At 40.4% G+C, this 26977-nt stretch overlaps 1 protein-coding gene across 6 annotated transcripts in view; it reads right to left on the reverse strand.

The window, feature by feature from the left end:
- LOC108383710 (sodium-dependent phosphate transport protein 1-like) overlaps window positions 1-11486 on the reverse strand; it is a 39265-nt gene extending 27779 nt beyond the window's left edge. For 5 of the 6 annotated variants that reach the window (XR_012126083.1, XM_073224261.1, XM_073224260.1 and 2 more), the window contains exons 1-6: window positions 11367-11486; window positions 10035-10114; window positions 6567-6739; window positions 1104-1337; window positions 933-1020; window positions 469-555 (exon numbers count right to left, since the gene is read on the reverse strand). Coding sequence is in view for 5 of the 6 variants with exons in the window: in XM_073224261.1 (XP_073080362.1) it covers window positions 469-555; window positions 933-1020; window positions 1104-1337; window positions 6567-6739; window positions 10035-10068 (616 nt within the window). In the remaining variant the exon portion in view is untranslated. The remainder of the gene's footprint in view (window positions 1-468; window positions 556-932; window positions 1021-1103; window positions 1338-6566; window positions 6740-10034; window positions 10115-11366) is intronic. The other variant, XM_036994469.2, reaches the window with a different exon arrangement.
- Window positions 11487-26977: the final 15491 nt, after the last annotated feature.

Below are 26977 nucleotides of genomic sequence, written 5' to 3' on the forward strand. Positions count from 1 at the left end.
CCATGATCTGAAAGTCAACGTTATTTTCCAACTTATTGGAAACTCCAGTCCTTCACAGTTTCTTATTTATTCCTGTTTGTAAGGATTTCATATTTTATGTCAGAAATTAATGGACCGTGCTTGGGGTGTTAGGTATAAGTAGTATGCTCATTTTATTATCGTCCTGAAATCTAAACAGGGTTCTATTCTGATCATCCATTTCTTCAAGAGTTTCACTGTTCAGAGGGGCCTGGGCCTTTAAAACCTATATCATAGAATTGAGAATGTTATGCATAGTAACGCATGTGCAGGTCTGAGTGTAATGCCTTGTCATAAGAAATTAAAGGATGTTGACTTATCTCTTTCCTTCAATGTAATTTATAATTTTTAATATTGTTAACTTCATATAAATTATGTTGTATCTGGGTGTTATTTTTAATTTTTCCTGAATTCTGAATAATGACAGGAATTTTATAGAAAGAGACTCACCAAAAATATAGAAGACCATAGGCCAGCCTAGAGATTGGCAGATGAACCCAGTCGCAAGCAGGGCAGTGAAGGAGCCCAGTGGGAACCCTAATCGGGAGGCACAAAAACACAGCCCTAGTGAACGCAGGCATCTGAAAATAGCGGTCATGTTGCCTGATGGCAGCGATGAACGGTTTCCAGTGAAATAAATCCCTATGCCGTAACACTGAGCGGGGAAAAAGAATAAAATATTTGCCTTTCTCTCTCTCTCTCTCTCCTTTTTTTTTTTTTTTTTTGTTATTTGAGAGAAGGAAGCCTCTTCTCCATTCTAGGTAGTTTCTGTATCTTTAAAATGAGGATGCTGGTTGACGGTTTTCCAAAGTCCTTGACAGTTCGAAATACACACATTTCTTATGGTTCTAGGGAAGAACATGATGCAATGAGATGCCAATGGTATTCAACTCTTCTAGGCTCTAGGTCATTACCTGATAGACTTACAGAGGTAAGTCGGCCTCGTTCCAAAGGTGGAGACCACTTGATCCATATTGCATGCTGAGCGGCGGACACCGTCCCCTGAAATGAAAAGGATTAGGACATTTGATCTCTGACACTTCCTGTGAATTGAAGCCCTGCTCGGTTTTTGCATTTCTTAATACCTGGGCTGCCCCCTGGACTACTCGGCATGTGATGACAAAAGTGACTCCAGTTTCAGCTGCCAGTGGGATGAACAGGCAAAGCAGAGAGCTGAGGAATAATGCAGAGCCCACCATTTTCTTTATGGAGTATATTCTAGATAAGTATCCAACAGGAACTTGGGTGAAAAGTACACCATAGAAGATGGAACTGAAGATGAGCCCCTGGATCTCAGGGCTCCAATCATACACAGGGTTCTGAAAGAAAAGAGCAGACACGTTCAGCCACTCGGCATGCCGGTGATTTACCGTGACGTTCGGGGATGCGGGGCAACTGGTCCTCTGGCTCGCCCCGTGTGAAGCAGCGCCCTCTGCCTGATATGCTCTGTCTGGGACCTTTTATTCCTTTAAAACATCATTTTCTGTGTATAATAACCTTTAATCATTGTATCCTCAACTGTCATGCGAAGTCCTTACAGTTAAGGGCAACATATGTAGCCCAGTACCTGTCACAGCCTAGACGTTCAGTACTTGTTTCTCGAGTGTTGCCAAGTACATATAAACTGAGCACCGCATAGGACTACGGCTCCTGTGCTCCCTCTTTTCTTCTGACTCCTCCGTTAAGTGAGCCTCATTCACAAAACATTTCCCCACATACACGCTGCTCCCAGAGAGGAAAATAGCAACGGAGAGATCAAACCAGCAAGAGAAGTTCTTTGACTGAATTGTGGAAATAATTGGTTAGGACAGCGAAGGAAAAAGGCCATTTCTCTTCTTTTGTTCTGATGCGGCATGTTTTCATGTTTTTCAAGGGAGTGGATTCCTCTGTCATTTCCTATGTTAGGGGCATTCTCTAGATTTGTTGGATTGTTAAAGTTTATAGAAGAAATTCTGAATATTGATTTTATAGCTGGGACTGTGGGGAGGAAGTTGCATATGCTTCTGGACCCACTGAACAGGTAGAAACCTTAATGGTAGCAGGTGAGGGCCGGATAAAGCTTCTTTGGAAGCCTCTGAGACAGTTTCCTCCTCTAAACTTTTACATAAGAAGTATCTTATCTAAAAGATACTTCCTTTCTGATCTTTCTTCTTTTTCTTTCCTATACTCTACCCTTTACAATGCCCTTTGTGTTTCTACTCTCTCTGGGTCTCCTCGTTACTTTGTCTTCTTTTCTAAAGCTACTCTCTTGCTCTTTTATAATCCTTTTCTGAATTCTGTCAACTTCCGTTTTCTTCATTCATCTACTGGCTGAGCACAGCCCATCACCGGGCCATCCCTGCTCTGAGTCCTTGGATGTCCTGCGCCGCGGTGTTCCTTCCGCAGCTGTAATTGCTTCACTAATTCTCAGGTTCATTTTGTAATTTTGTAATTTCAGGTTAAAATTTAGATCTACTTTGTGGGACCAATATTCAGAGAGCTTTTATAATTTGGAACAATTAAGTGCTTTATTTCTTCATTTCTTAAATCTATATTTTATATAGCAACAAAGAGAATTCCTTGTCTGTGACTCATATTTGAAAGAGATCAGTTTCCCTAGATTATAGCAGAAGGTTCCAGAGTAGCGTGAATGTGCCAGAAAAATGTTCCAGGCTACACAGCCTAAGCTCCTCTTCTATCGCTACAATGAAGGATCTAAAATACAGCCTCTTTGAGTAGCCATTTCTCTAGAAAATATGTTTCTCAATATTTAAACCAGAGCAATGGAATACTACAAATATTGAAGAGTAAAATTCAAGAAAAAAATTTTGACTAAAACAGATTTTTGAGGTACAATTGATGAAATAAACTGCATATTTAATCTTTGGCTTTAAGCATCTAACCTGATAAATTTTTAATATGTGTACACTTATGAAACCATCACCACAATCAAATGATGAACATATTCTTCACTTCCAAAAGCATCCTTTCACCTTTTGGAACGCCTCCCTTCTGTTCTCCTGTCACTGATGCGCTGCCTATCACATGACTTAGTGTTCATTTTCTAGAAGTTTTACATAAATGGAGTCTTCTTTTTTCTGGCTTATTCTACTCAGGCTAATTATTTAGAGTTTCATTCATGTTGTTGTATATCAATAGTTCATTCCTTTTTAGTGTTAAATTAAATAGTACTTCATTTTATGGATGTACCATAGTTTGTGCATTCATTCACCTATTGACGAACATTTTTGTTATTTCCAGTTTGGGGCCATTAAAAGTAAAATTACTATGAGAGTTTATGTACAAGTCTCTGTATGAACATATGTTTTCATTTTCTTCAGTAAATACCTAACAGTGGAATGGCTGGATCATATTGTAAGTGCATGCTTGACTAAAGTGGTGGTACCATTTTGCATTCTCACTACAGTGTAGATTTCCAGTGCCTCAATATTCTCACCAACAATTATAGTATGTCCAGTCTATAATTTCAGCCATTTAAATTGATGTGGAGTAATAAACCTTTGTGAATTTGCTTGTCCCTAATAACTAATGATGTGGAGCATCTTTACACGTCAATATTTACCATTTGCGTATCTTCCTTGGTGAAGCGTCTGTTCAGAACTTTTTCCTGTTTTAGTACCAGGCATTTTGTTTCATTTTTATTGAGTTCAATAGAATTCCAATGTTAGATACAATTTGCAGACTTTGACCCCTGTCTCTGGTTTGTCTTTTCATTTTCTTAACAATGGCTTTTGAATTTTGATGGATTCCAATTTAACATTAGTTCCTTTGTAGATCATGAAAGTAATTCATATGTGTGAGTCTACTTGTGAACTTTCTATTATATTTCATTGATTATTTTTCCATCTTTATGCTAATATCACTTTCTCTTGATTGGTATAACTTTATGACGAGTCTCAAAGTCAGGTAGGGAGTGTGTTAGTCTTACAACTACTGATTTTTCAACAGTCAAAGACAATCATTGGGGAAAGAGGAGTCTTTTCAACACATGGTGCTAGAACAATAGCATAGCCATATGTAACACGGACTCTTCAACACAACACATACAAAAGTTAAATCAAGATGAATCATAAAACCTGATGTAAAATCATTACCATAATGGTAAACCTGAAATTATAAAATTTCTGGAAGAAAACAGCAGAATTTTTTTTGAACTTGGTCCATGCAAACAGTTCTTAGATGTAAAAACAAAAGCATGATCCACAAAACAAATTTTAATAAAAGTTTTTCATGCAGAAGGAAATGATATAGCTCAGACATAAGGATGTACATAAAAAGAGGAAGAACATCAGAAAAAACAAATGAAGGTATAACTTATTTTATTTTGAATTGATCTAAAAGGAAATTATTTGTTTAAAGCAATAATGTTATCATGTATTGGGTATTTATAGCATATGGATATGTGAAATGAATAATAGTAGGGTCACATGAGATGGGAGAGCAGAATTGGGAATACTCTGTTATAAGGTACCTACACTACATATGGAGCAGTATAGTATTATGTGAAGGTAGATGTAGATTATTTTAAAAATGTATATTGTAAACCCTTGGGCAAATGCGAACACAGGTCTTTTTAAGTATAAATGATACATTAAAATGAGATAAAATTATATCATATAAAATGGTCAGTTTAACCAAAAGAAGGTAAAAAGGGGAATGCAAAAAAGAAAGGAAACAGAGAGCAGATGTAACAAACATTCACCCATTGTGTAGTTGTTTATTTCTCCTTTCAGTTCTAGTAGTTTCTGCCTTCTGTATTTGCTATTTGTTAGGGATATATTTGCCCTGTTGTTGAGGTCATATACGTTCAGGACTATTATGTCTTCTTGTAGAATATCGTTAGGTAATGCCCTCTTTATCTCTGATAATCTTCCTTGCTATATATTCTCCTTTTTAATTTTTTATATAAATTTCTGTCTCAGAGTAATAGAGCTGTTTCAACATTGTTTTGATTAGTGTTTGCATTGTTGCATGTTTGCATTTTTCTTCATCCTTTTACTTTTAATCTATCTGAGTCTTTATATTTAGTGAAGGTTTTTTGTAGATGCTATATTTTGAGATCTTATCAAATATTACAGTTTTTGTCTTTTAACTAGTGTTTGTAGATCATTTACATTTAAAATGATTATTGATATAGTTGGACTAAAATCTATCAACTTTTTACATTTCTTGCTGGTAGGCCTGCTGGCAATGAATTCCTTCAGTTTTTATTTGCCTAAAATAATTTTTATTCTCTTTCACTTTTAAGTAATTTATTTGGATATAAAATTCTAGCTTTACAGGTTTTCTTTTTCTTTGAACACTTTAAATATTTCATTCCTTTTTTCTTGTTTGAAAGGTTTCTGTAAGAAGTCTTCCATAATTCTTATCCTTGTTCCTCTGTAGGTAAGGCGTTTTTTCCTCTGGCTTCATTCAAGAGGTTCTCTTTTTTTCATTTTGGTATTTGTCCTGTTAGGTGTTCTCTGAGCTTCTTGGATTTTTGGTTTGCCACCTGCCATTAATCTGGGAAAGTTCTCGGCCCTTAATTTTTCAAATATTTCTTCTTCTCACTGTCCTTCTTCTCTTTCTGGTATTTCAGCATGCATATGTTACATCTCTTGATATTGTCCACCATTCTGAAATGTTCTGTTAAGTTTTTTTTCCTCCATTCTATTTCATTTCAGCTTGGGAATTTTCAATTGACTTATATTCAAGTTCAGTGATTCTTTCCTCAGCTGTATTGAGACTGCTTATGAGCCCATCAAGACATTCTTTATTTCTGTTACAGTTGACTTGATTTCTAGTATTTATTTTTATTCTTCCTTATAGTTTCCATCTCTCTACCATGATTACCCATCTTGTATTGTGTGTTACCAACTTTTTCCAGTACTGCCTCTAACAGATTAATTATAGTTATTTTAAATTCTTTGTCTGGGGATTCCTGCCTCTGTATTATATCTGAGCCTGGTTCTGATGATTGTGTAGAAAGAAATAAAAGTGCAGTATGTTGGATATAGAGTGTTATTTTTAATGTAGAAAGGGGTGAAGATAAGAAAATGTGTTCATATTGGCCTGTATGATCATAAGGAAACATAGGAAAAATACAGTGAAAAAATATTCTTCCCACTCATTTCCATCTTTTCCTGTACTGTATCTTCTAATAAGTCAACCACGAATGACCCTGCATAGATGAAACTAATGAGACATGTAAATATCTGCATGTTCAAAAACTTAAAAAGAAAATGAATGTGTCTTGACTTCTACTTCTTGTTTAAAATGTTTCCTTTTTTTTCTCTTGCCCAAACTTCTCAATTCTAAAGAGGCCCTAACTTTTGGGTTTTATTCTTCTTTACACAGGGGTCACACAACAAAGCCTTTCACAAATATTGAGGTGTACTTTAATCATGGAAAATATTTACTTGGATTATTATAGCAAGGAAGCTCAAGACTTGAGCTTCTTTTTCTAATTTTTACTGTCATATCAATTATGATAACATTTAATCCTTACATGTACAACTTAGCAAGGTAGGATGTTAAACGTATGACTGTAGATAGTATTTTTGATATACCTTTATGTTATCCAGTAGCTCCTTTGTGGAGGTGTTTGGCAAACCATGTGGATTCGTCCTGTTCACCATGGCTACTATTGTGAGATTTAGACATATCATCTGTGACATTATTATAGTGTTACAGAAGTGCAGCAAGAATGATAATCCATAGCGAAGGGAACAAAAAGTTGGAACTGGGAAAGAAAGGGATTATTGTTAACACATCTGAGGTAAAAACATATTTTAACTTTAGGAAGGACCACTCAGAAATTTGGATCCTAAAATATTTTTTTAAGTTGAAGTGTAGTTGACATACAATATTATATTATGAAGACCTAAATATTAAAATTTTTATTATATTTAATGGTCTTTGAGAAATTATATACAGTAGGAAGATGTGTGACTGATAGGATAATTCTATACATCCCTTAAATATAATCCCAACTAGAATATCCCAGAAAATCAAACAGTCCTTCAAGTACTTTGGTTCTTATCTATTTTGAAGGAACCATATACAAATGCTCTGCGTTACTCTTGGAAGTAAATCCTCTTAAATAATAACAAAGACATTTTTCTCGAGGAAACCACCTTATCTCCAAATTTATATACGTAGTCCAGTTGGGAAACTCATATATGCAGATTGCAAAGAAAAACAGGATTTAAAACAATATACTTTTTGGGTAGTTTCAATCTAGAATAATCAGTGTAGCATTGGTGTCAGACCAAACAAATTCATCAGTAGGAAGAAAGTAGGGAATCCAGAAATAGATTTGGTCTGTTTTCAACAGACCAAGCAGTTTGGCCAAATGCTTTTGAATAAATGTACTATTGCAGTTCAGTGTAGGAGACTAAAGTCTTTCTCAACAAATGGCATTTTCCCAAGATAAGTAAAAGCATATGTCTACCAAAAGACTTATAAAAGACTTACACAAAAATGTTTATAGCTTAACTCAGAATAGCTCCATGTTTGGGGTGGATGAACATGCTGTGGAATGGTAATACAATGGATATTACTCAGAAATAGAGGAAGGAAAACTGATACACTCAATAATCTGGATGAATCTCAATAAAAAAATTTTTGCTCAGCTAAAGAAGCTAGACACCAAAGAGTGCATACTTTAGGAATCTATCTTTATGAATTTCAAAAACAGGCAAAATTAATTGATGTGGCTGGATATTAGAATAAGAATTTCTTCTAGGTAAGAAGGACAGGAAAGGGACATTATGAGACTGTTAAAGTAATGTAATGTTGTCTTGGCAATGGATTTCAGCCCCAGACAAGTTCACTATCGATTCAACGAGACTGAAAAACTGACAGTGGGACATTCTTGGGGTGAAAGGGTTTGTACCCAACTTTATTCCCACAGTGGCAAGTCAGTCACTAGAATCCCATCCACTCAGAGCAAGTCTGCATGCAGCAAGCCAGCCTCTACCTCTGGGCCTCTCTGCCCCCACAGCCATCTCAGTCTCTGTCCTTAGCACTGCCATCACTCCAGTCTCTGCTCTCCTGCAGCCATTCAGCAGCCCAGAACACTGGGCAGAGCTCTTTATATTGAGTCAATAACAAGGTATTGCCCACACGTGTGTAGTGAGCCAGCTGACGAGGGCCAGGTGAGAATCCTGGCCATAGGAGAGCATTTGTCAAACTCATCTAAATGTACATCTAAGATCTGTGATTTTGTTGTATATAATTATATCTCAATAAATATATTGAGAAGCTATGATCACATATCAGATTGCCATAGATCCAGAAGTACATTTATTGGCAAGTCTGAAAGAAAAGTGAAAGCTACCTTGTTACTACAACTCAACAGAGGGCAATTTGGTGTGTCTTTGGTTACACTGTTATCTGTGGTTGGTTTATGTGGATAAACGGGTATATGTGGCCGGGATCCTCACCTGACCCTAAACTACTCGATGATGTAACTGGCCTGCTGCTAGGCTACTGCTTTGACACCCTAGGCAGTGAGCTCCTACTGACTGAGTCACTAGATAAAGAGCTCTGCCCAGTGCTCTGGGCACAGGCAGAGACAGAGGTGGGTTATGAACCTGCAGACCACTGGATGCAGACATGACTCTAGTTCCTGACCTACCCCCACGAGAATAAAGCCAGGTATAAAACCTTTTATCCCAAGAACATTGTATTGTCATTTCTTAGTCTCAGTGAATCCACAGTGAACTTGCCTGGAGTTGAAACTCTCAGGCTAGACATAGAGGTAATACATTCTAGGATTAGATCTCTCTATATATCTTTATATCTGTGGACTTGTGAAACTAAAAAGACAAATTATGTGCTCCCAGTACTCCCACCATACAATGGTGGGACAGGCATGAGATAATTGCTACAGACATTCCAGTTACAAAAGGGGAGAAATGGAGAGTTTAAAAAAATAGTCATTGATCCATAAGGGTTTTGAAGTTCAGCCAGACAAATGTTGGATTTTTCTTGAGACCTGGGGCTCATCTGTGTGGCTCTGGGCTCTCTGCTATTTCCTCTGCATTTTGGTTCTATTCAAGAGTGCATCCTAAACCACACATGTGGTGAGGGTGTGGTCCTCACCTTGTGTTAAAAAGTAAACCACAGGAGAATTCTGAAGTGCTTGGGGCTAGCAGTAAGATACTGCATATCAAACCCATGGACAGTTAGAGAAAAATGTACACTGCTGAATATATTTATCAGAAAAGAAGAAAGAACTAAAAGACTTGGAAAAATAACAAAGGAACAAACCCAAAGAACCTAAGAGTAAGGAGATGTGAGGCAGAAGGGCAGAAATCAGTGATACAGATATATATATACATATATTAAATATATATATATAATTTTATATGCTTAGGTGTTTTATGCATTTATATGTTTTATCCATTCATATAAATTTGAACATAGATGAAATGGATAATATAAAAATATCAAATATAAAATTAATACAAGAAGAAATATAAAAGTTTAATAGATCACTAACCTTTACATAAATTGAAAAAGTATATAATCCTTCGCCCACCCCATTCTCCTGGGATTTTGTTCTCCAGGATATGGACATAATTATAAGTCTATAGCAGTGATTCCTCATGACCCTTTCCTTGCCCTGCTTTGGATAAACAAGGGCCTTAAACATGTTCAGAAAATACATAACTGTTCATGTGCAAGGACGCAGTGACTCAGGAACATTCATCCTACCTCATTTCCATCCATGAATCTATGTCCTTTCTGAGATGGAACCAAAACAGACGCCTCTTTGCAATATTCCTCATCAAGTGGTGAACTGACAAGCGTTTTAGAATCAAAGTGTGAACATCCAGGGTACATGGATTCTTTGCATTTAGGGTTTTTCTAACAGAAAACCATAGCAGGATTGCTTTGTTCACCTCCTTTCCTGAGCCTTTTTAAAACCCCTTATGTATTTTTATGAAAAAATCCTCTCACCTGGAATCTATGGTATCATGTTCAAGAAGAAGAAAGCCTACATGATGGGGTAAGAGAATAATTTCTACCTTTCTTGGGAGGGACCTGGTTATCCATTTGCATAAGGGGTTCCAGTTGCTTCTCTTCTTCTTGAAGGGTTTGGTCTCCACTGCAAGTGCAAAACACTTTGATGTCAGCATAACACAGGGAGAAACTGACCAAACGCCCCCCAGCACTCCTCTCTGACTTAAATCCTGCGTCACAAGGTAACATGCTTCATCACACCAAGACCCATCCAACTCCACCATGCGTTTCCTTTGACATTTCACTTTTATGGTATTTTGGTTGATTAAAAATACATGGAAAACCTGAAGAGCATAGAAAATGAACAAGAAACCCTGCCAACCCATAATTCTGTATGCAATGAAAATATCTCTCAAAAGTGCAAAAATAAAACAGAGATTATCAAACAAACAAAAGCTGAGGGAATTCATTGACAGTACACCTGCCCTGCAAAGAATGTTAGAAGAAGTTATTCAAGCAGGACGAGGTTGCTAAAGGTCAGAAAATTTAATTATAAAAAGAAAGAATTTTAGAAAAGGAATAGAGAGGTAAAATAAGTTTAATTTTTTAATATCTTAATAAAGCTGAAAGATAACTATCTGCTTATTAATGTCGCCCTTCACAGAGAGGCAGATAGTCCGCACGCACCCCTCTGCCGGACGCACGGCCACCGCCCCACGTCTGCCTTTGCTGGCAGAAAGCTCAACAAAGTGGGTGAATTGAAAGAACTGGTCCCATTTCAGACAGCTCTTCCTGACGGGAGCTCAGCACCGACGCACACTGATCACGCACTGGTCTGCGCCTTGAGATTTGACCACATCAGCTTATATGACACCAGATGCTCCAAAGACAGATTCCTAAATGGAATCTGCAAAGTATTTTTAAAAGAGCAGTTTCTCAACTACCATTATCACACACTGGGACATCTTCTGGGGCTGCTGTTTATTTCAAAGTATACACACACCAACACTCCACATTCATACATCACACACACCTAACTTCACACACATACAAACCACACGAATACATCTCAGCACCACACACAACACATACACACAAATCACACATATCAAACACCAAGAAGCCACACACATAAACACATCACGCACTCACAGACACATGAGCATCACACACCACACAACACACCCTTCCCTTGCCTTGTCTATCCACACATCTGTCCACCTCACACTCATTGCTAGAAATACGTTCTTTTTTCTTTCCCTTGTGAAAATAGATATTTTCCCCCAAATTACTAAATAGCTCTGATAAGCTCTTTAACAGAAAAGGCCCCTTTTATCACCCTACATGGAGTTACTTGATTGTTAACCTCCGGAGTAGTGTGGATGAGAAAGACTAACCTGATTCAGGGCAGAAAAATAACTCCTTCTTCCTCAAGGCAGACTTTCCTTTCAACTTTAAAAAATAATAAATCTCTGGATCTACTCTTTTTATTCTTCTAAATCATTCTGCAAAGCCTTTGACCCCATTATGTTAAAATTAAAAGCTTAATTTTTAACTTCCCTTTCGCCTTTGCCTTGAATCTTGAGGAGGGGATGCGAGTCCTAAAATCATCCAGTGAACTGGAAACCTTCTGGCCATCTGCCAGGCGGTTCAGGATCGCAGCAGACAAGCTCTCCACGTCTCCCTGCCTGTAGGGTCAACCTGCTCCATAAGTACTCCCAAGATTTTTTATTGAGGATGGCTCTGGATATACTGACAGAGCGATGTATACGGAACAATACTGATATTGCAACAGTACTGGATATACACAGAACAATACTGTTCTGACAGGAATGCTGTGGCTTTCTAAATGCCCTATTTCTTTCTTTTCTTCCTTCCTTCTTTCGTTCTTGCCTCTTTTCGCTTCCCTCTCCCACCACTGTTCTCCCCTTCCCTTCCCTCTTGCAAAGGTCATATCTGCCTGAGATTGAAGCTGCTCAGAGAGAGATATACTTTATTAAGGCACGTCCTCTGAAAGGTGTGCCTTCCTTAGTGGCTTCACCGGCTATGACTGTAAGTTCTCTTGGTGCAGCCACCTATCTGTAGCTATACCTGGGGTACGTTTACCTTGGAATTCATAGAAGGCAACCTACTGATCAGAGAGGAACATCTAAGCCCTTAATCGGTTACTGAAATCAGTTAGATAATGTCTTCTGTAGTTATACATTTTTTATTTTTATATTTATTGTTTTAAAGTGGCTAATAAATGTTTGGCATATAGTAAGTAGACGCTCTATAAATTGAGCCAGTTATTTTCTCTCTAAAGAAATGTTGAAAACCTTTAACTGTTTGCCCAAGAGGCTTTGATGCCTTGTTATATTCAGCTGAATTATTTCTTTGTCAGAAGTTCAGGTCCTTCTGATTCCCTTCTTGCTGGTCCAGAACGTTTGTACCCCTTGTCCTGTTTGGCACGAAGGCTGGCAGTTTCTGGCACAAGGGCCCTTTTAGTGATTGAAAGGCCCAGGTCAGTTGTTCAATGTCCATGTTTTAAATAAACAACATTCCCATCTATCACCAATGTCCCTCGCTCTAGGTAATGATTACCCGGAAGGGAACCATCTTTCAGTTTGCTGGCCCCAAAGCATTATGCTGCTCTCTGGTACGCCTTGAAATCACTTCTGGATTCTGTTTTTCTTAAGCCTTATTTAACATTTTATTATGGAAATTTTTAAACATATTTAAAAAGTAGAACAGTCTAATAATATCCATGTACTCATTAACCAGCTTCAGCAATTATCAGTAGTTGGCCATTTTAGTTTCCATATACCCAATGGTTGTTTTCTGTAGTATTTCAAAGTAAACCTGACACTATGTCATTTCTCCTACAAAAATACAGCATGGATATATAATTCATTAAGACTTTAAAAAACATAACTGACATGCCATCAGCACATCTAATAAATAAACAATAATCCCTTAATATCATCTGATACCTAGTCATTACAAAAATTTTCCCAATTGTTTTAAAGTTATTCTTTTATATTTGATTTATTTAAATGAGGATCCAAATAGGATCCACATATGACACTAATTGTTATGGTTTTCATGTCTCTTTAATTTTATAACAATTCATTCTCCCGCTTTATATTTACTGTTACTTAAAAACAACAACAATAATAACAAGACAGGATAATTTACACAGTGACTCTCGAAGTTGATTTGGCTAATTGCTTCCTTTTAGTGTCATTTGATACATTTCTTTATCTCCTTACATATTAGACACTGCTAGCATATGAAGAGGCTTGGTTAGATACAGGGCAGTAATACTTCATAGGGGTGCTGAACACTTTCATGATACCAGGTTGTCTTACTTCTAGTCAGATAAGATCGATCGGTGGGTTCAGACAGTCTCAGCATGATTTATCCATTAATAAAGTTCTCATAACCCTTTCACCTATGGCTCTTAGCAGCTGTTAGTAAATGTTGCCTAGATCCATTATTTCATTAGAAGTTGCAAAATGGTAATTTTTTTAATCCTATCATGCTCTCTTCATTTATAAGTTGGCATTTTGTACAAAACAGGAAAATGATGCCATCAAATATTCACTTACCCTGAAATACAGATCTAATAGGAAAGTCAGGGTAAATACTTTATAAAATTTCAGAATCATAATTTAGTGCTTTAGCAAAAATGACTAAATAAAATGATGACCTCATGGATTTTATTTGATGTGTTTCAATCCCTTGCAGACCTTGTTCTTTTTTGATGCTCAGATTGTCTCTTCTTTGGCCAGTAGGAGTCCCTTCAAACTGGCACCTATGTTGTTATCACATGACCCTTGCGGTCTTAGCTTTCTTGTTTCCTAGCACAAAATTTTTTCCAGGCTCATATTGTATTTCATGCTCTTAGACTTGGGCTTTTGTGAGGAGTGCTGGTTCCTTTCAGTAGGAAACAACATTTAGAGGCCACCCACTCTGGGCATTGTGGTACTTACGGCTCCTGGGTCTCATTACTCACAGACCTTTTCAGTGGAAGAACTTAAAATGATAATTTTGCCTGATATTTCCAATTCAAGTTGAATATTAGAGTGATTTTTTAAAACTTCTTTGATTTTATACTGTTACACTTTTCTTAGGCTAAACATCTTTGTTCCTAATGACTATAATTACTTTCTTGCTTGATTATATCTGCATAACATCAAAGTATCACTAATAGTATTACCAAAATAAATTTGATGCCTCTCCACGAAGTAGATTGAGATTAAGGTTCCTGCAAAACTGATTTAATGGATAATGTTTTCACAAAACAAAACAATTAAAGCAGCAGGTAAGAGGGTGTAAGTCCAGGGCAAGGAAATCCCAGGGAAAAATACCTCTAAACACCAAAATCAGTCAAAGGGAGAAATAAAGTTTAAAACCCATTTATTGCTTAAAAACTGCAGTCCAGTGCCGTCTCTCTCCCCTGCTCCGGAAGAAGCAAGCAAGCAAGCCAGCCCCTCCCCTCACCTCTCAGGTACCGATAAGCCCTCTGTTGCCCAAGTAATTACCCACTTGGAGATGGAGTTCTCTCCACCCATGAGGAATGATGCACATGCACTAAAGCCATACTTCTTTCCACCTCTGAACACCTACTGATATGCAGATGTACTAAAGACAGGTGAGATATTCTGGAAATATTACAATTTTACCCACACCAAATAAGAGTGTGATAACATGCTAAGTGCAGAGGAAGGTAATTTGGGGTTAACTCTACAAGAGAGTCGTGGGAACAATATGAGCCACAGCTCGGAGTTGTCCTAACTAAAGCTGAAGAAGTTGGAGTATTTGCATGCCAGTATCCATCAATCACTGGCTGAAGCTGCCTCCGGGTGGTCCAGAGTTGCCAGGCACTTCTGTCCTTCAGTGAGTACAGGTCAAGTACTCCAGCAAGCTTCAGGCTGGAAGCCAAGGGCAGGCTTCACACAAGTGATGTGTGTTCTGGCTGTTGACAGTGAGAGCACAAGGGGACCTTGTGCGCCCCCAAAAGTAAAGCAGCCCGGGAGAGACGCAGAACACCAACAGCGTCTGTGGCCCTCCCCACTGCTCAGTTCCATTCTCCCTTCACATGAAATCCCCAGCGCTGATTCTACAAGAAGCAAAGAGTTGAGTTAGCGAGACATTCATATCCCCACTCTTCTACTCAGTCCTTGGGACTTAACTGACTTGATGCACGACCTCTCTTCTCCCAGTCACCCCTGACCTCTTCTCCCTTGGCCAGTACTTCTGCCATGGGGTACAGAGTGGGGTGACGAGTCGTTCATCTCCTGGGGTGAGATCATGCCTTTGTCTGGATGTGGTTGCTATAATTACCCACTCACGGTTAAAATGGGCAGGGCAGTACTAGACGTACCCTGAGCTCCAGACATGCTTGTCCCTGTCCCCATTAGGCAGCACCAGCCGACCTGCTCATGACCATCAGAGCCAGTTACTCCTGCCAGTCTGTACTTCCTGGTCTGCCAGTGAGAGGATCACAATGACAGGGCAGCATTTGGAGTTTAAGGTCACTGTGAGGTGGAGCAGGGACATGGGACAGGCATCATGCCCTTACGAAACATACTGCCTTGTGAATAAAGCTAGGTCACTCTTTAACATGTTATTTTTCTTCTCATGCTTTCCTTCTTCCAGTCACAATAATCAATTAATGTCTGTGTCCAAGACAAGAAATAAACCTCCAAGAAACAAACCAACAGAAAACTGTCCACTTTGATGGATGAAGAATGCCGGGACACAAATCAGCAGTTACCCGGGCAACCCTATTCTTAAAACCAAACTTCCAGGCAAAAATTAATGACTTACATGCATCATGCCTTATCCTGACCCATGTATCCAAAGGCCCTATAAAGCCCTAAGCCCTTAAATGTGCCCCTTCTCTCTCTCAGGACACGCACACTCCTGCCTGAGTGTGTACTGCAACTTTAAGTAAAACTTCCTTACTTCCCCTTTGATTTAAACCTGCTTGGCACCTCTTCTCAGAGTTGCCTGCACGCCCTCCTTTGAGAATGAAACCTCCTTGCTGCCTAGCTTATTGTGTTTTGTCTCTGAGTTCTTTCAAGCCCGTCAGGAAGTTAGTGAGAGACCCGACTCCATGGTGTCTTTGTCACTTTGTCATTTAGTTCAGTTTTCTAGTCTTAAATGCAAGTCCTTACGCTCTCCTTGTTTTATTTCAGACAAGTCAGGAAGTGACTGTGGGGACCTCTGATGATGGGGTTTGCACTTCCTATCCCCTGGGTGACCTGGACCTGCCTGAGTGTCTCCTTTTGTTTTACAAAGTCCCGAGAACATAAACCCACTCTAACCTGTGCTCCCCAGCTCCCCCAATTCTGGGCTGGTAGGGCGATCATTCCCACACTGTGCAGACGCCAGTGGGCACTGGATGTCAGGTGGCCCTTGCCTTAGGAGTTGGCAAGGTATCGGTCCTACCCAGAGCGTGAATTTTCTCTCTCTCCCTCTTGTTTTCCCTTGCTTTTCATCGCCTGCCCGGCTGCACAAATAAAGGAGCCACTCTTCCTGGCACTACACAGCTTGACACTCACCGTCACTATTGCTTTGATGAATCCCCTCTTGCTTGTCACTCGTTCGACCTGTCTGTGAACCCTCAGTCAGCGCCAAGGACCCTCTCCTGAGCTGAGGTCAGGGAGGCCTCCCTACGCAAGACTGCCTGACAACGATTGTAATAATCCTAACTATGCCCCTGCCTGGAAGCATTCCTCTGTTCTGGGAAGTAGGACCTCTATATATGCCTAAAATAAAGGTGTGAAGGAAAGCACAAATTCCCAAGTAGGTCACTAGCAGTGATGGAAAAGAAGTTCACAGCATCATAGAAAGTCTATTATTTCATCTGTATCTTGAATACAGCAGCCCAGCCCCATAGGTTATCACCCAGTGAGTGCCTCAGTGGGGCATTCTGTCAGGTCTGCAGATTCAGCCTGAAACGACCATTGAATCATGTGAACAAGTGCCCCTTTGCTGTCAAATGAGTCTGAGGCGATGTCATTTATCTCCAGTGTCCATAATTCAGACACTCCAAGGGCTCAGGATGCGATGCTGTTTGAGGTGGGCAAGGAAGGCAGACCCATTTCCAGAAAATATGTATATCCCAGGTGAGATGAATTGCTAACATTTTCAGAAAAGAACAGGTAATATATAATCAATTTGCTGACAAGTGACTGGTTGGGCTTCTTGAGAGATGAACTACATAGACTACTTAGCATGGGTCTCTGCTGTTCATAGATTGGATATTCTGCAGTGATCATAGCTATTTCAGCTTAAGGAGAAGAAGCCGAGGACTTGGGGCCTATTCATGGTCTTCCCCACTGCTGCCAAAGCTAATCTCTTCAGCAGACAAGGACAGGGAGTGGCTAATGTCACAGGCTGAGTCATCCCTCCTCTAGTTGTTTAGTGTCTCTTCTGGAGAGGATGCTTCCTGGTGCAAAGTTAATACGTAATACAAAGCTCCTCGGACATAGCACTTCTTCTCACAGTTGCATCCACATGCCTCTTCTCTAGACGTTTTTGTCACTGAACTCCCACGTGTGTCCAGAGCCCTTGCTGTCCAGTAAACCATCTGTCATTCCCCGGGACTTTGGATGCAGCCTGACTTCTGGCCACTTCTCTCTACACAAAGCTGGAGAAATAATAAATTGCATCAACTAAATCAATGCCCATTGGGAAGAGTTTCCCTTACTCTGTCTTTCAAGGCCGCTGCCTGAATGCAGCTTTTGTGCCGCACATGTACACTCTTGAGGTGCACCAATACATTAAGCCAACATATCTGAACTAAGCCTAAGTATTTTCCTTCTCTTTTAGTGGGTCACAGGTCACCCTCTGTTGTGGAGAAACAGTAAGGTAACAATGGTAGGTCGTATGGAGGTCTGGGCCACCTGTCCGTGAAATGTTTCTGTGCTTTCTGGGTCTGCTCAAGCCAGATTCTAGATGCACTACTTCCATTGTAAAATGGGTTGCTTCTGAGTCTGCTTGAATTTCTGACTTGATGAGAGCATGTAGCCCTGGGTGCAGAGTAAACTTGATCACCCTTGGCCAGATGTCCCACATGACCAGGGCCCAGCAGCTTCTTTTTGAATGGAGTATAATGTTTTGCTTCAGAGTCATAACCTCGCTCCAGAATCCCAGGGATCTGAGCTATGACTCTCCTATTGGGAACTGACAGAGTCTCTGCCTAGCACCGTGGGGTCTGCTGCTCAAGCAACAAGGTAACTGACCCCACAGCTGCTGCTTTTGTAAGCATTTTCCTGGGAAGCACTCAAAACTGGCAGCCTTCTTGAGGGTCCTTGATAAATGGGACACTATAGTATTCCTGAGTGTGGTGTAAGTTGTGACTCCAAAACCTAACGAGTTTTATGCCTTTTCTAACAAGCATTATGAGGTTACTTCTTCGTGGTAGGACTTTCAAGTTACAATAACTCGTCCTTTGCCTTGGAGAGGAGATCCTAGCATATTCCAGACCTCTGGACCCCTGAAAGCTTCACTTACGTGGCGAGTCCCTGATACTTTGTAGGCTTCCCTCTCCCTCCCTCTGGTGGGTGCGCATCTTTACAGGGCATTCAGAGTCCCTGCCACACCTGACTACTCAGGTGCACTTAATGTGCTTTCATGTATATAGAGGAGCAGTGTGATGTTCCACATAATCCCTTCCAGATATATTGTGAGAGGGGCTGGAAAGTTAGCATGGTCCTTGGCAAGACTGTGCATGGGTACTGCCGTCCATCCCCAGCTAGGGAAACTGCTTCTGATCCTCCTTGCTGGCTACTCCAAAGAACATTTTCAGTAAATCAGTACCCATATGCCAGCTACAGAGCCCATGTCTATCTGTTCTGTTCGAGGTTCACCATCTGGCACAGCATATGCACTTAAGGCTCCCATTAGATTAAGTGAGGGGCAGTCCTTCATCATCTGTTACAATCCAATTTTGCTGGGGCCACACTGGTGAGTTGAATGGGAACATGCTAGAGACCATCATTCTAGTATCCTGTAAGTTTTCTGAAGTGTCATCATTCTCTGCCATTCCAGATGGAATGCAGTATTGCTTCTGAAGTACTAACCTGGCAGAAGTGGACCATTTCAGGAGTTACTGTTTAGGCTTCCATGGTATGAAATACTGAGTTACAGACTATGTCCCTATATTACAAACTTCCCCTTATGTAGTCTCACCTCCTGCCCCCAGGACCCTGGTCCTGTGTTCCAGGCATGCTCTCCTGTCCCTGCCACTTTGCTGGTGAATAATCCCTTCCCCTCCCTTAGCAGGGCCAGCACTACAGCAGTCAGGCTGTGCTAAGACCTGACCTAGTTATTTGTCTAGTATTGGGTTTATCATGTGTCAGGCATTAGAGGAAGTGAGGGTAGAACTTGGCTATACAGATACCTTCTTGCAAGCATCTGCATTGACGGCGCCTTCTGTATGGTCTTCAGACAAACGGAGGCTGCAAAGGTACTGGCCACTCTCACAGGAGAGGTTTCAGGTCTACCCAGGACTTGATTTTATCATAAAAGACCTTCTATACCCCCCGAAACCAGCCTTCTTTGTGTTTCTGCTACTCTGAAAATGAAATCCTTCAGAACAGGTCTTCCTTCTGCCAAGTGGAGATCATGATGTCTTTAAATGCTGCCAAGAAAGCGTCTGACTTTCATACCACTATCTGATGTCATTCTATAGCTTGAGCACCTCAGTGCTGCTGACCAACAAAACTACCAAGTTGCTGTAATTGCTATTTCCCCATATTTCTCAGCACTAGAGACACTAACCAACCTGGTACAGTCCACTTCACCTGTAATCCATTTCCCATTCCAATGAGCCAAGGAAAGAGCCTGGACAATCATAAAGCTATTGTAGGCCATGGCCACCACCACTGCTCTTACTGATGTCAGGTAGGTCCCTGTGGCATCTGGCCTGTGGGTGATCCAACTCCAAAAAGGCTCTCCTGAGAGTCTGTGTCCTAGGTCCCCTGGTAGAAACAACCGATTTAGGTCAGATTTTCTGGAAGAACATCCTGAGATCAGGATTCTTGTGCAAATGATCTAGTACAACATTCCCAGAAAAATCTGTCAGGAAAGAGAAGATCTAGAAGGGATATAAAGTAAAGCCCATCTCAGTTCTTGGGGAGTTGGAGAGACAGTGTAGACTTTGCCTCAGAGACCAAGGCCCCACAGTATATTCAATTAAGGCTCCTTTTGGATTAAGTGAGGGGCAGTCCTCCATCATCTGTTACAATCCTTTTTTTTCTTATTTTGGTATCATTAATCTACAATTGCATGAGGAACATTATGGTTACTAGACTCCCTCCATCACCAAGATGCCCCCACAAACCCCATTACAGTCACTGTCCATCAGCATAGTAAGATGCTGTAGGATCACTACTTGTCTTCTCTGTGTTGCACAGCCCTCCCCGTGACCCCCCCCATTATACATGCTAATCATAATGCTCCCAATTCTCCACCCCCCATCCCTCCCTTCCCACCCATTCTCCCCAGCCCCTTCCACTTTGGTAACTGTTAGTCCATTCTTGGGTTCTGTGAGTCTGCTGCTGTTTTGTTCCTTCAGTTTCTTCTTTGTTCTTACACTCCACAGATGAGTGAAATCATTTGGTACTTGTCTTTCTCCACCTGGCTTATCTTACTGAGCATAATACCCGCTCCATCCATGTTGTTGCAAATGGTAGGATGTGTTTTCTTCTTATGGCTGAATAATATTCCATTGTGTATATGTACCAATTCTTCTTTATCCATTCATCTACTGATGGACACTTAGGTTGCTTCCATTTCTTGGCTATTGTAAATAGTGCTGCGACAAACATAGGGGTGCATCTGTCTTTTTCAAACTGGGCTGCTGCATTCTTAGGGTAAATTCCTAGAAGTGGAATTCCTGGGTCAAATGGTATGTCTATTTTGAGCTTTTTGAGGAACCTTCATACTGCTTTCCACAATGGGTGAACTAATTTACATTCCCACCAGCAGTGTAGGAGGGTTCCCCTTTCTCCACAGTCTCGCCAACATTTGTTGTTGTTTGTCTTTTGGATAGTGGCGATCCTTACTGGTGTGAGGAGATATCTCATTGTGGTTTTAATTTGCATTTCTCTGATGACTAGCGATGTGGAGCATCTTCTCATGTGTCTGTTGGCCATCTGAATTTCTTCTTTGGAGAACTGTCTGTTCAGCTCCTCTGCCCATTTTTAAATTGGATTATTTGCTTTTTGTTTGTTGAGGTGCATGAGCTCTTTATATATTTTGGCTCTCAACCCTTTATCAGATCTGTCATTTATGAATAAATTCTCCCATACTGTAGGATGCCTTTTTGTTCTATTGATGGTGTCCTTTCCTGTACAGAAGCTTTTCAGCCTGATATAGTCCCACTTGTTCATTTTTGCCTTTGTTTTCCTTGCCCAGGGAGATATGTTCATGAAGAAGTTGCTCATGTTCATGTCCAAGAGATTTTTGCCTGTTTTTCTCTAAGAGTTTTGTGGTTTCACGACTTACATTCAAGTCTTTGATCCATTTCGAACTTACTTTTGTGTGTGGGGTTAGACAGTGATCCAGTTTCATTCTCTTACGTGTAGCTGTTCAGTTTTGCCAACACCAGCTGTTAAAGAGGCTGTCATTTCCCCATTGCACGTCCATAGCTCCTTTATTATATCTTAATAGACCATATATGTTTGGGTCAATATCGGGAGTCTCTATTCTGTTCCACTGTTCTATGGCTCTGTTCTTGTGCCAGTACCAAATTGTCTTCATTATTGTGGCTTTGTAGTAGAGCTTGAAGTTGGGGAGCGAGATACCCCCACTTTATTTTTCCTTCTCAGGATTGCTTTGGCTATTTGGGGTCTTTGGTGTTTCCATATGAATTTAAGAACTATTTCTTCCAGTTCATTGAAGAATGCTGTTGGTATTTTGATAGGGATTGCATTGAATCTGTGGGTTGCTTTAGGCAGGATGGCCATTTATACAATATTAATTCTTCCTAGCCAAGAGCATGGGATGAGTTTCCATTTGTTAGTGTCCTCTTTAATTTCTCTTAAGAGTGTGTTGTATTTTTCAGGGTATAGGTCTTTCACTTCCTTAGTTAGGTTTATTCCTAGGTATTTTATTCTTTTTGATGTAATTGTGAATGGAATTGTTTTCCTGATTTCTCTTTCTGCTAGTTCATTGTTAGTGTATAGGAAAGCCACAGATTTCTGTGTATTAATTTTGTATCTTGCAACTTTGCTGAATTCCTATATTAGTTCTAGTAGTTTTGGAGTTGAGTCTTTAGGGTTTTTATGTACAATATCATGTCATCCGCAAATAGTGACAGTTTGACTTCTTCTTTACCAATCTGGATTCCTTGTATTTCTTTGTTTTGTCTAATTGCTGTGGCTAGGACCTCCAGTACTATGTTGAATAACAGTGGGGAGAGTGGGCATTCCTGTCTTGTTCCCGATCTCAGAGGAAAAGCTTTCAGCTTCTCGCTGTTCAGTATGATGTTGGCTGTGGGTTTATCATATATGGCCTTTATTATGTTGAGGTACTTGCCCTCTATGCCCATTTTGTTGAGAGTTATCATGAATGGATTTTGAATTTTGCTGAATGTTTTTTCTGCATTTATGGAGATGATCATGTGGTTTTTGTCCTTCTTTTTGTTGATGTGGTGGATGATGTTGATGGATTTTCAAGTGTTGTACCATCCTTGCATCCCTGAGATGAATCCCACCTGGTCATGGTGTATGATCCTCTTGATGTATTTTTGAATTGGTTTGCTAATATTTTGTTGAGTATTTTGGCATCTACGTTCATCAGGGATATTGGTCTGTACTTTTCTTTTTTGGTGGGGTCTTTGCCTGGTTTTGGTATTAAGGTGATGTTGGCTTCATAGAATGAATTTGGGAGTATTCCCTCCTCTTCTATTTTTTGGAAAACTTTAAGGAGAATGGGTGTTACATCTTCTCTGTATGTCTGATAAAATTCCGAGGTAAATCCATCTGGGCTGGGGGTTTGTTCTTGGGTAGTTTTCTGATTACCGCTTCAATTTCGTTGCTGGTAATTGGTTTGTTTAGATTTTGTGTTTTTTCCTTGGTCAGTCTTGGAAGGTTGTATTTTTCTAGGAAGTTGTCCATTTCTTCTAGGTTTTCCAGTTTGTTAGCATATAGGTTTTCATAGTATTCTCTAATAATTCTTTGTATTTCTGTGGGTCCTTTGTGATTTTTCCTTTCTCGTTTCTGAGTCTGTTGATGTGTGTTGATTCCCTTTTTCTCTTAATAAGTCTGGCTAGAGGCTTATCTATTTTGTTTGTTTTCTCGAAGAACCAGCTCTTGGTGTCATTGATTTTTTTTCTATTGTTTTATTCTTCTTAATTTTATTCATTTATTGTCTGATCTTTATTATGTCCCTCCTTCCGCTGACTTTGGGACTCATTTGTTCTTCTTTTTCCAATTTCGATAATTGTGACATTGGACTATTCTTTTGGGATTGTTCTTCCTTCTTCAAGTGTGCCTGGATTGCTATATGCTTTCTTCTTAAGACTGCTTTTGCTGCATCCCACAGAGTTGGGGCTTTGTGTTGTTGTTGTCATTTGTTTCCACATATTGCTTGATCTCTGTTTTAATTTGGTCATTGATCCATTGATTATTTAGGAGCATGTTGTTAAGCCTCCATGTGTTTGTGGGCCTTTGGCTTTCTTTGTGCAATTTAGTTCTAGTTTTATTCCTTTGTGGTCTGAAAAGTTGGTTGGTAGGATTTCAATCTTTAGGAATTTACTGAGGCTCTTTTTGTGGCCTACTATGTGGTCTATTCTGGAGAATGTTCCATGTGCACTTAAGAAGAATGTGTATCCTGTTACTTTTGGATGTAGAGTTCCATAGATGTCTATTAGGTCCATCTGTTCTAGTGTGTTGTTCAGTGCCTCCGTGTCCTTACTTATTTCCTGACTGGTGAATCTGTCCTTTGGAGTGAGTGGTGTGTTGAGTTCTCCCAAAATGAATGCATTGCATTCTACTTCCTCCTTTAATTCTGTTAGTATTTGTTTCACATATGTTGGTGCTCCTGTGTTGGGTGCATATATATTTATAATGGTTATATCCTCTTGTTGGACTGAGCCCTTTATCATTATGTAATGTCCTTCTTTATCTCTTGTTACTTTCTTTGTTTTGAAGTCTATTTTGTCTGATACTAGTACTGCAACACCTGCTTTTTTTCTCCCTGTTGTTTGCATGGAATATCTTTTCCATCCCTTGACTTTTACTCTGTGTATGTCTTTGGGTTTGAGGTGAGTCTCTTGTAAGCAGCATGTAGATGGGTCTTGCTCTTTTATCCATTCTATTACTCTGTGTGTTCTGATTACATTTAGATTTAGAGTGATTATTTACATTTAGAGTGATTATTGAAAGATATGTACTTATTGCCATTGCAGGCTTTAGATTCATGGTTACCAAAGGTTCAAGGTTAGCTTCTTTACTATCTTACTTCTAACTTAACTCACTTATTGAGCTATTAAAAACACTGTCTGATGTTTCTTTATTTTTCTCCCTTCTTATTCCTCCTCCTCCATTCTTTATGTGTTGGCTGTTTTATTCTGTGCTCTTTTGTGTTTCCTTTGACTGCTTTTGTGAGTAGTTGATTTTATTTTTTGCCTTTAGTTAGTGTTTGGTTGCCTGCTTTCTTTGCTGTGATTTTATTTTCTCTGGTGACATCTGTTTAGTCTTAGGATTGCCCCCATGTACAGCAGTCCCTCTAAAATACCCTGTAGAGGTGGTTTGTGGGAGGCCAGTTCCCTCAACTTTTGCTTGTCTGGGAATTGTTTAATCTCTCCTTCAGATTTAAATGATAATCATGCTGGATACAGTATCCTTGGTTCAAGGACCTTCTGTTTCATTGCATTAAATATATCATGCCATTCTCTTCTGGCCTGTAAGGTTTCTGTTGAGAAGTCTGATGATAGCCTGATGGGTTTTCCTTTGTAGGTGACCTTTTTCCTGTCTCTAGCTACCTTTAAAACTCTGTCCTTGTCCTTGATCTTTGCCATTTTAATTATTATGTGTCTTGGTGTGGGCCTCCTTGGGTCCCTTGTGTTGGGAGTTCTGTGCGCTTCTGTGATCTGAGCGACTATTTGCTCCCCCAGTTTGAGGAAGCTTTCAGCAATTATTTCTTCAAATACACTTTGTATCCCTTTTTCTCTCTCTTCTTCTTCTGGTACCCCTATAATGTGGATATTGTTCCTTTTGGATTGGTCACACAGTTCTCTTAATATTGTTTCATTTCTGGAGATCCTTTTATCTCTCTCTGTGTCAGCTTCTCTGCATTCCTGTTCTCTGGTTTCTATTCCATGAACAGCCTCTTGCATCTCATCCATTCTGCTTTTAAGTTCTTCCAGAGGTTGTTTTATTTCCGTAGTCTCCCTTCCTACTGTGTCAGTTAGCTCTTGCATTTTTCTCTTCAGCTCCATCAGCGTGGTTATGACCTTTATTTTGAATTCTTTTTGTTACTCTGGTCTGGATCAAATTATTCTGCCTTTTCATGGCGATACAGGTAGTTGTGGGGAGCTGGCGCAAGTGACGGCTGGGAGAATGTCCTTCTTGCTGGTTTGTGGCCTTCCTCTCCTGGGAGAACAGCGACCCCTAGCGGCTTGTGCTGGGCAGCTGCATGCAGATGGGGCCTCTGATTCTTGCCCGGCCGCTGTGGAGGAAGCTCTGTGTGGTTGCTGTGGGCATGGCCGGCCTCAGGCTGCTGCTCCGGGAGGCTGTTTGTCACTGTGAGGGGCCTCCAAGCTGCCCTGCTGCCCAGGGGGTTAGGGTGCCCAGAGTTCCCCGGGATTCCCAGATGCTGGGCTAAGTGTCCCGGGACGTTTCTGTTCTACTGTGGGGTCCCTGTCCCTTTAAGACTTTCAATAAGCACTTACTTTTCTTTTTCCCAGGGGTGCCAGCTGCAGGGACCCACTCACAGGTCTTACTGTCCCGTTTCCCTAGTTTTCAGCACCCCACGCACTGTGTGTCTGTGCTCTGGTGTGGATGGCAGGGCTGGGTGTTCAGCAGTCCTGGGCTCCCTCTCCCTCCCTGCTGACTCCTCTCCTCCCTCTGGGAGCTGGGGGGAGGGGTGCTCGGGTCCCGCTGGGCCAGGGCTTGTATCTTACCCCCTTCGCGAGGCGCTGGGTTCTCGCAGGTGTGGATGTGGTCTGGATGTAGTCCTGTGTCCTCTGGTCTCTCTTTTAGGAATAGTTGTGTTTGTTGTATTTTCAAAAATATATATGGTTTTGGGAGGAGATTCTGCTGCTCTACTCACGCCGCCATCTTGGCTCCTCCTTTCCAGGTTAGGTCTTAACATGCATTTTTGGAAGATATATTAGGTGAATGAGGTGAATAATGAATGAAGCTCAGTAAAGGCAGGATTCTAACAGATTGCAGAGAAAAAGGCATCCAAGACAGTAATGGTGCATGAACAAATGTTTGAGAGAATAGGAGAAAAACTGGGCAATATTTCTTCACTGAAATGCAGGGGATCTGCAGGGACTCACAGACCATACATGGGTAGAGGTCAGGATGGCCATAAGGAAGGTAGTTGTGCAGAGGCTGACTCTGGGGCGTGTCCAAGTGCTACAGGTGTTACAATGGTGGCTCTGACTTGGCTACAAAGTTAGGGCTTTCCATGATCCACTCATCAGGTTTGATGATTTGCTAGGATAACTCCCAGAACTCAGGAAAACAGTTTATTTACTATTACCAATTCATTATAAAGGATACAACTCAGGAACAGCCAAATAGGGAAGATGCAAAGGGCAAGGTACTTGAGAAGGGACCAGAGACCAACCCAGAAGCTCTCAGAACCTGTCATTTCAGGTTTTTATAGAGGTTTTATTGCATAAGTAGTATTGGTTAACTATTGGCCATTGATTGAATAATTCAATCTCTAGCTCTTCTCCCCTCTCTGCAGGTAGGATATTGGAGTTGAAAGTTCCAATCTTCTAATAATCATGCCTTGGTCTTTCTGGAGACTAGTACCCCACCCTGAAGCTATC

The sequence above is a fragment of the Manis javanica genome, chromosome 16 (genome assembly GCF_040802235.1).
Source record: "Manis javanica isolate MJ-LG chromosome 16, MJ_LKY, whole genome shotgun sequence".
Classification (NCBI taxonomy): Eukaryota; Metazoa; Chordata; class Mammalia; order Pholidota; family Manidae; genus Manis; species Manis javanica.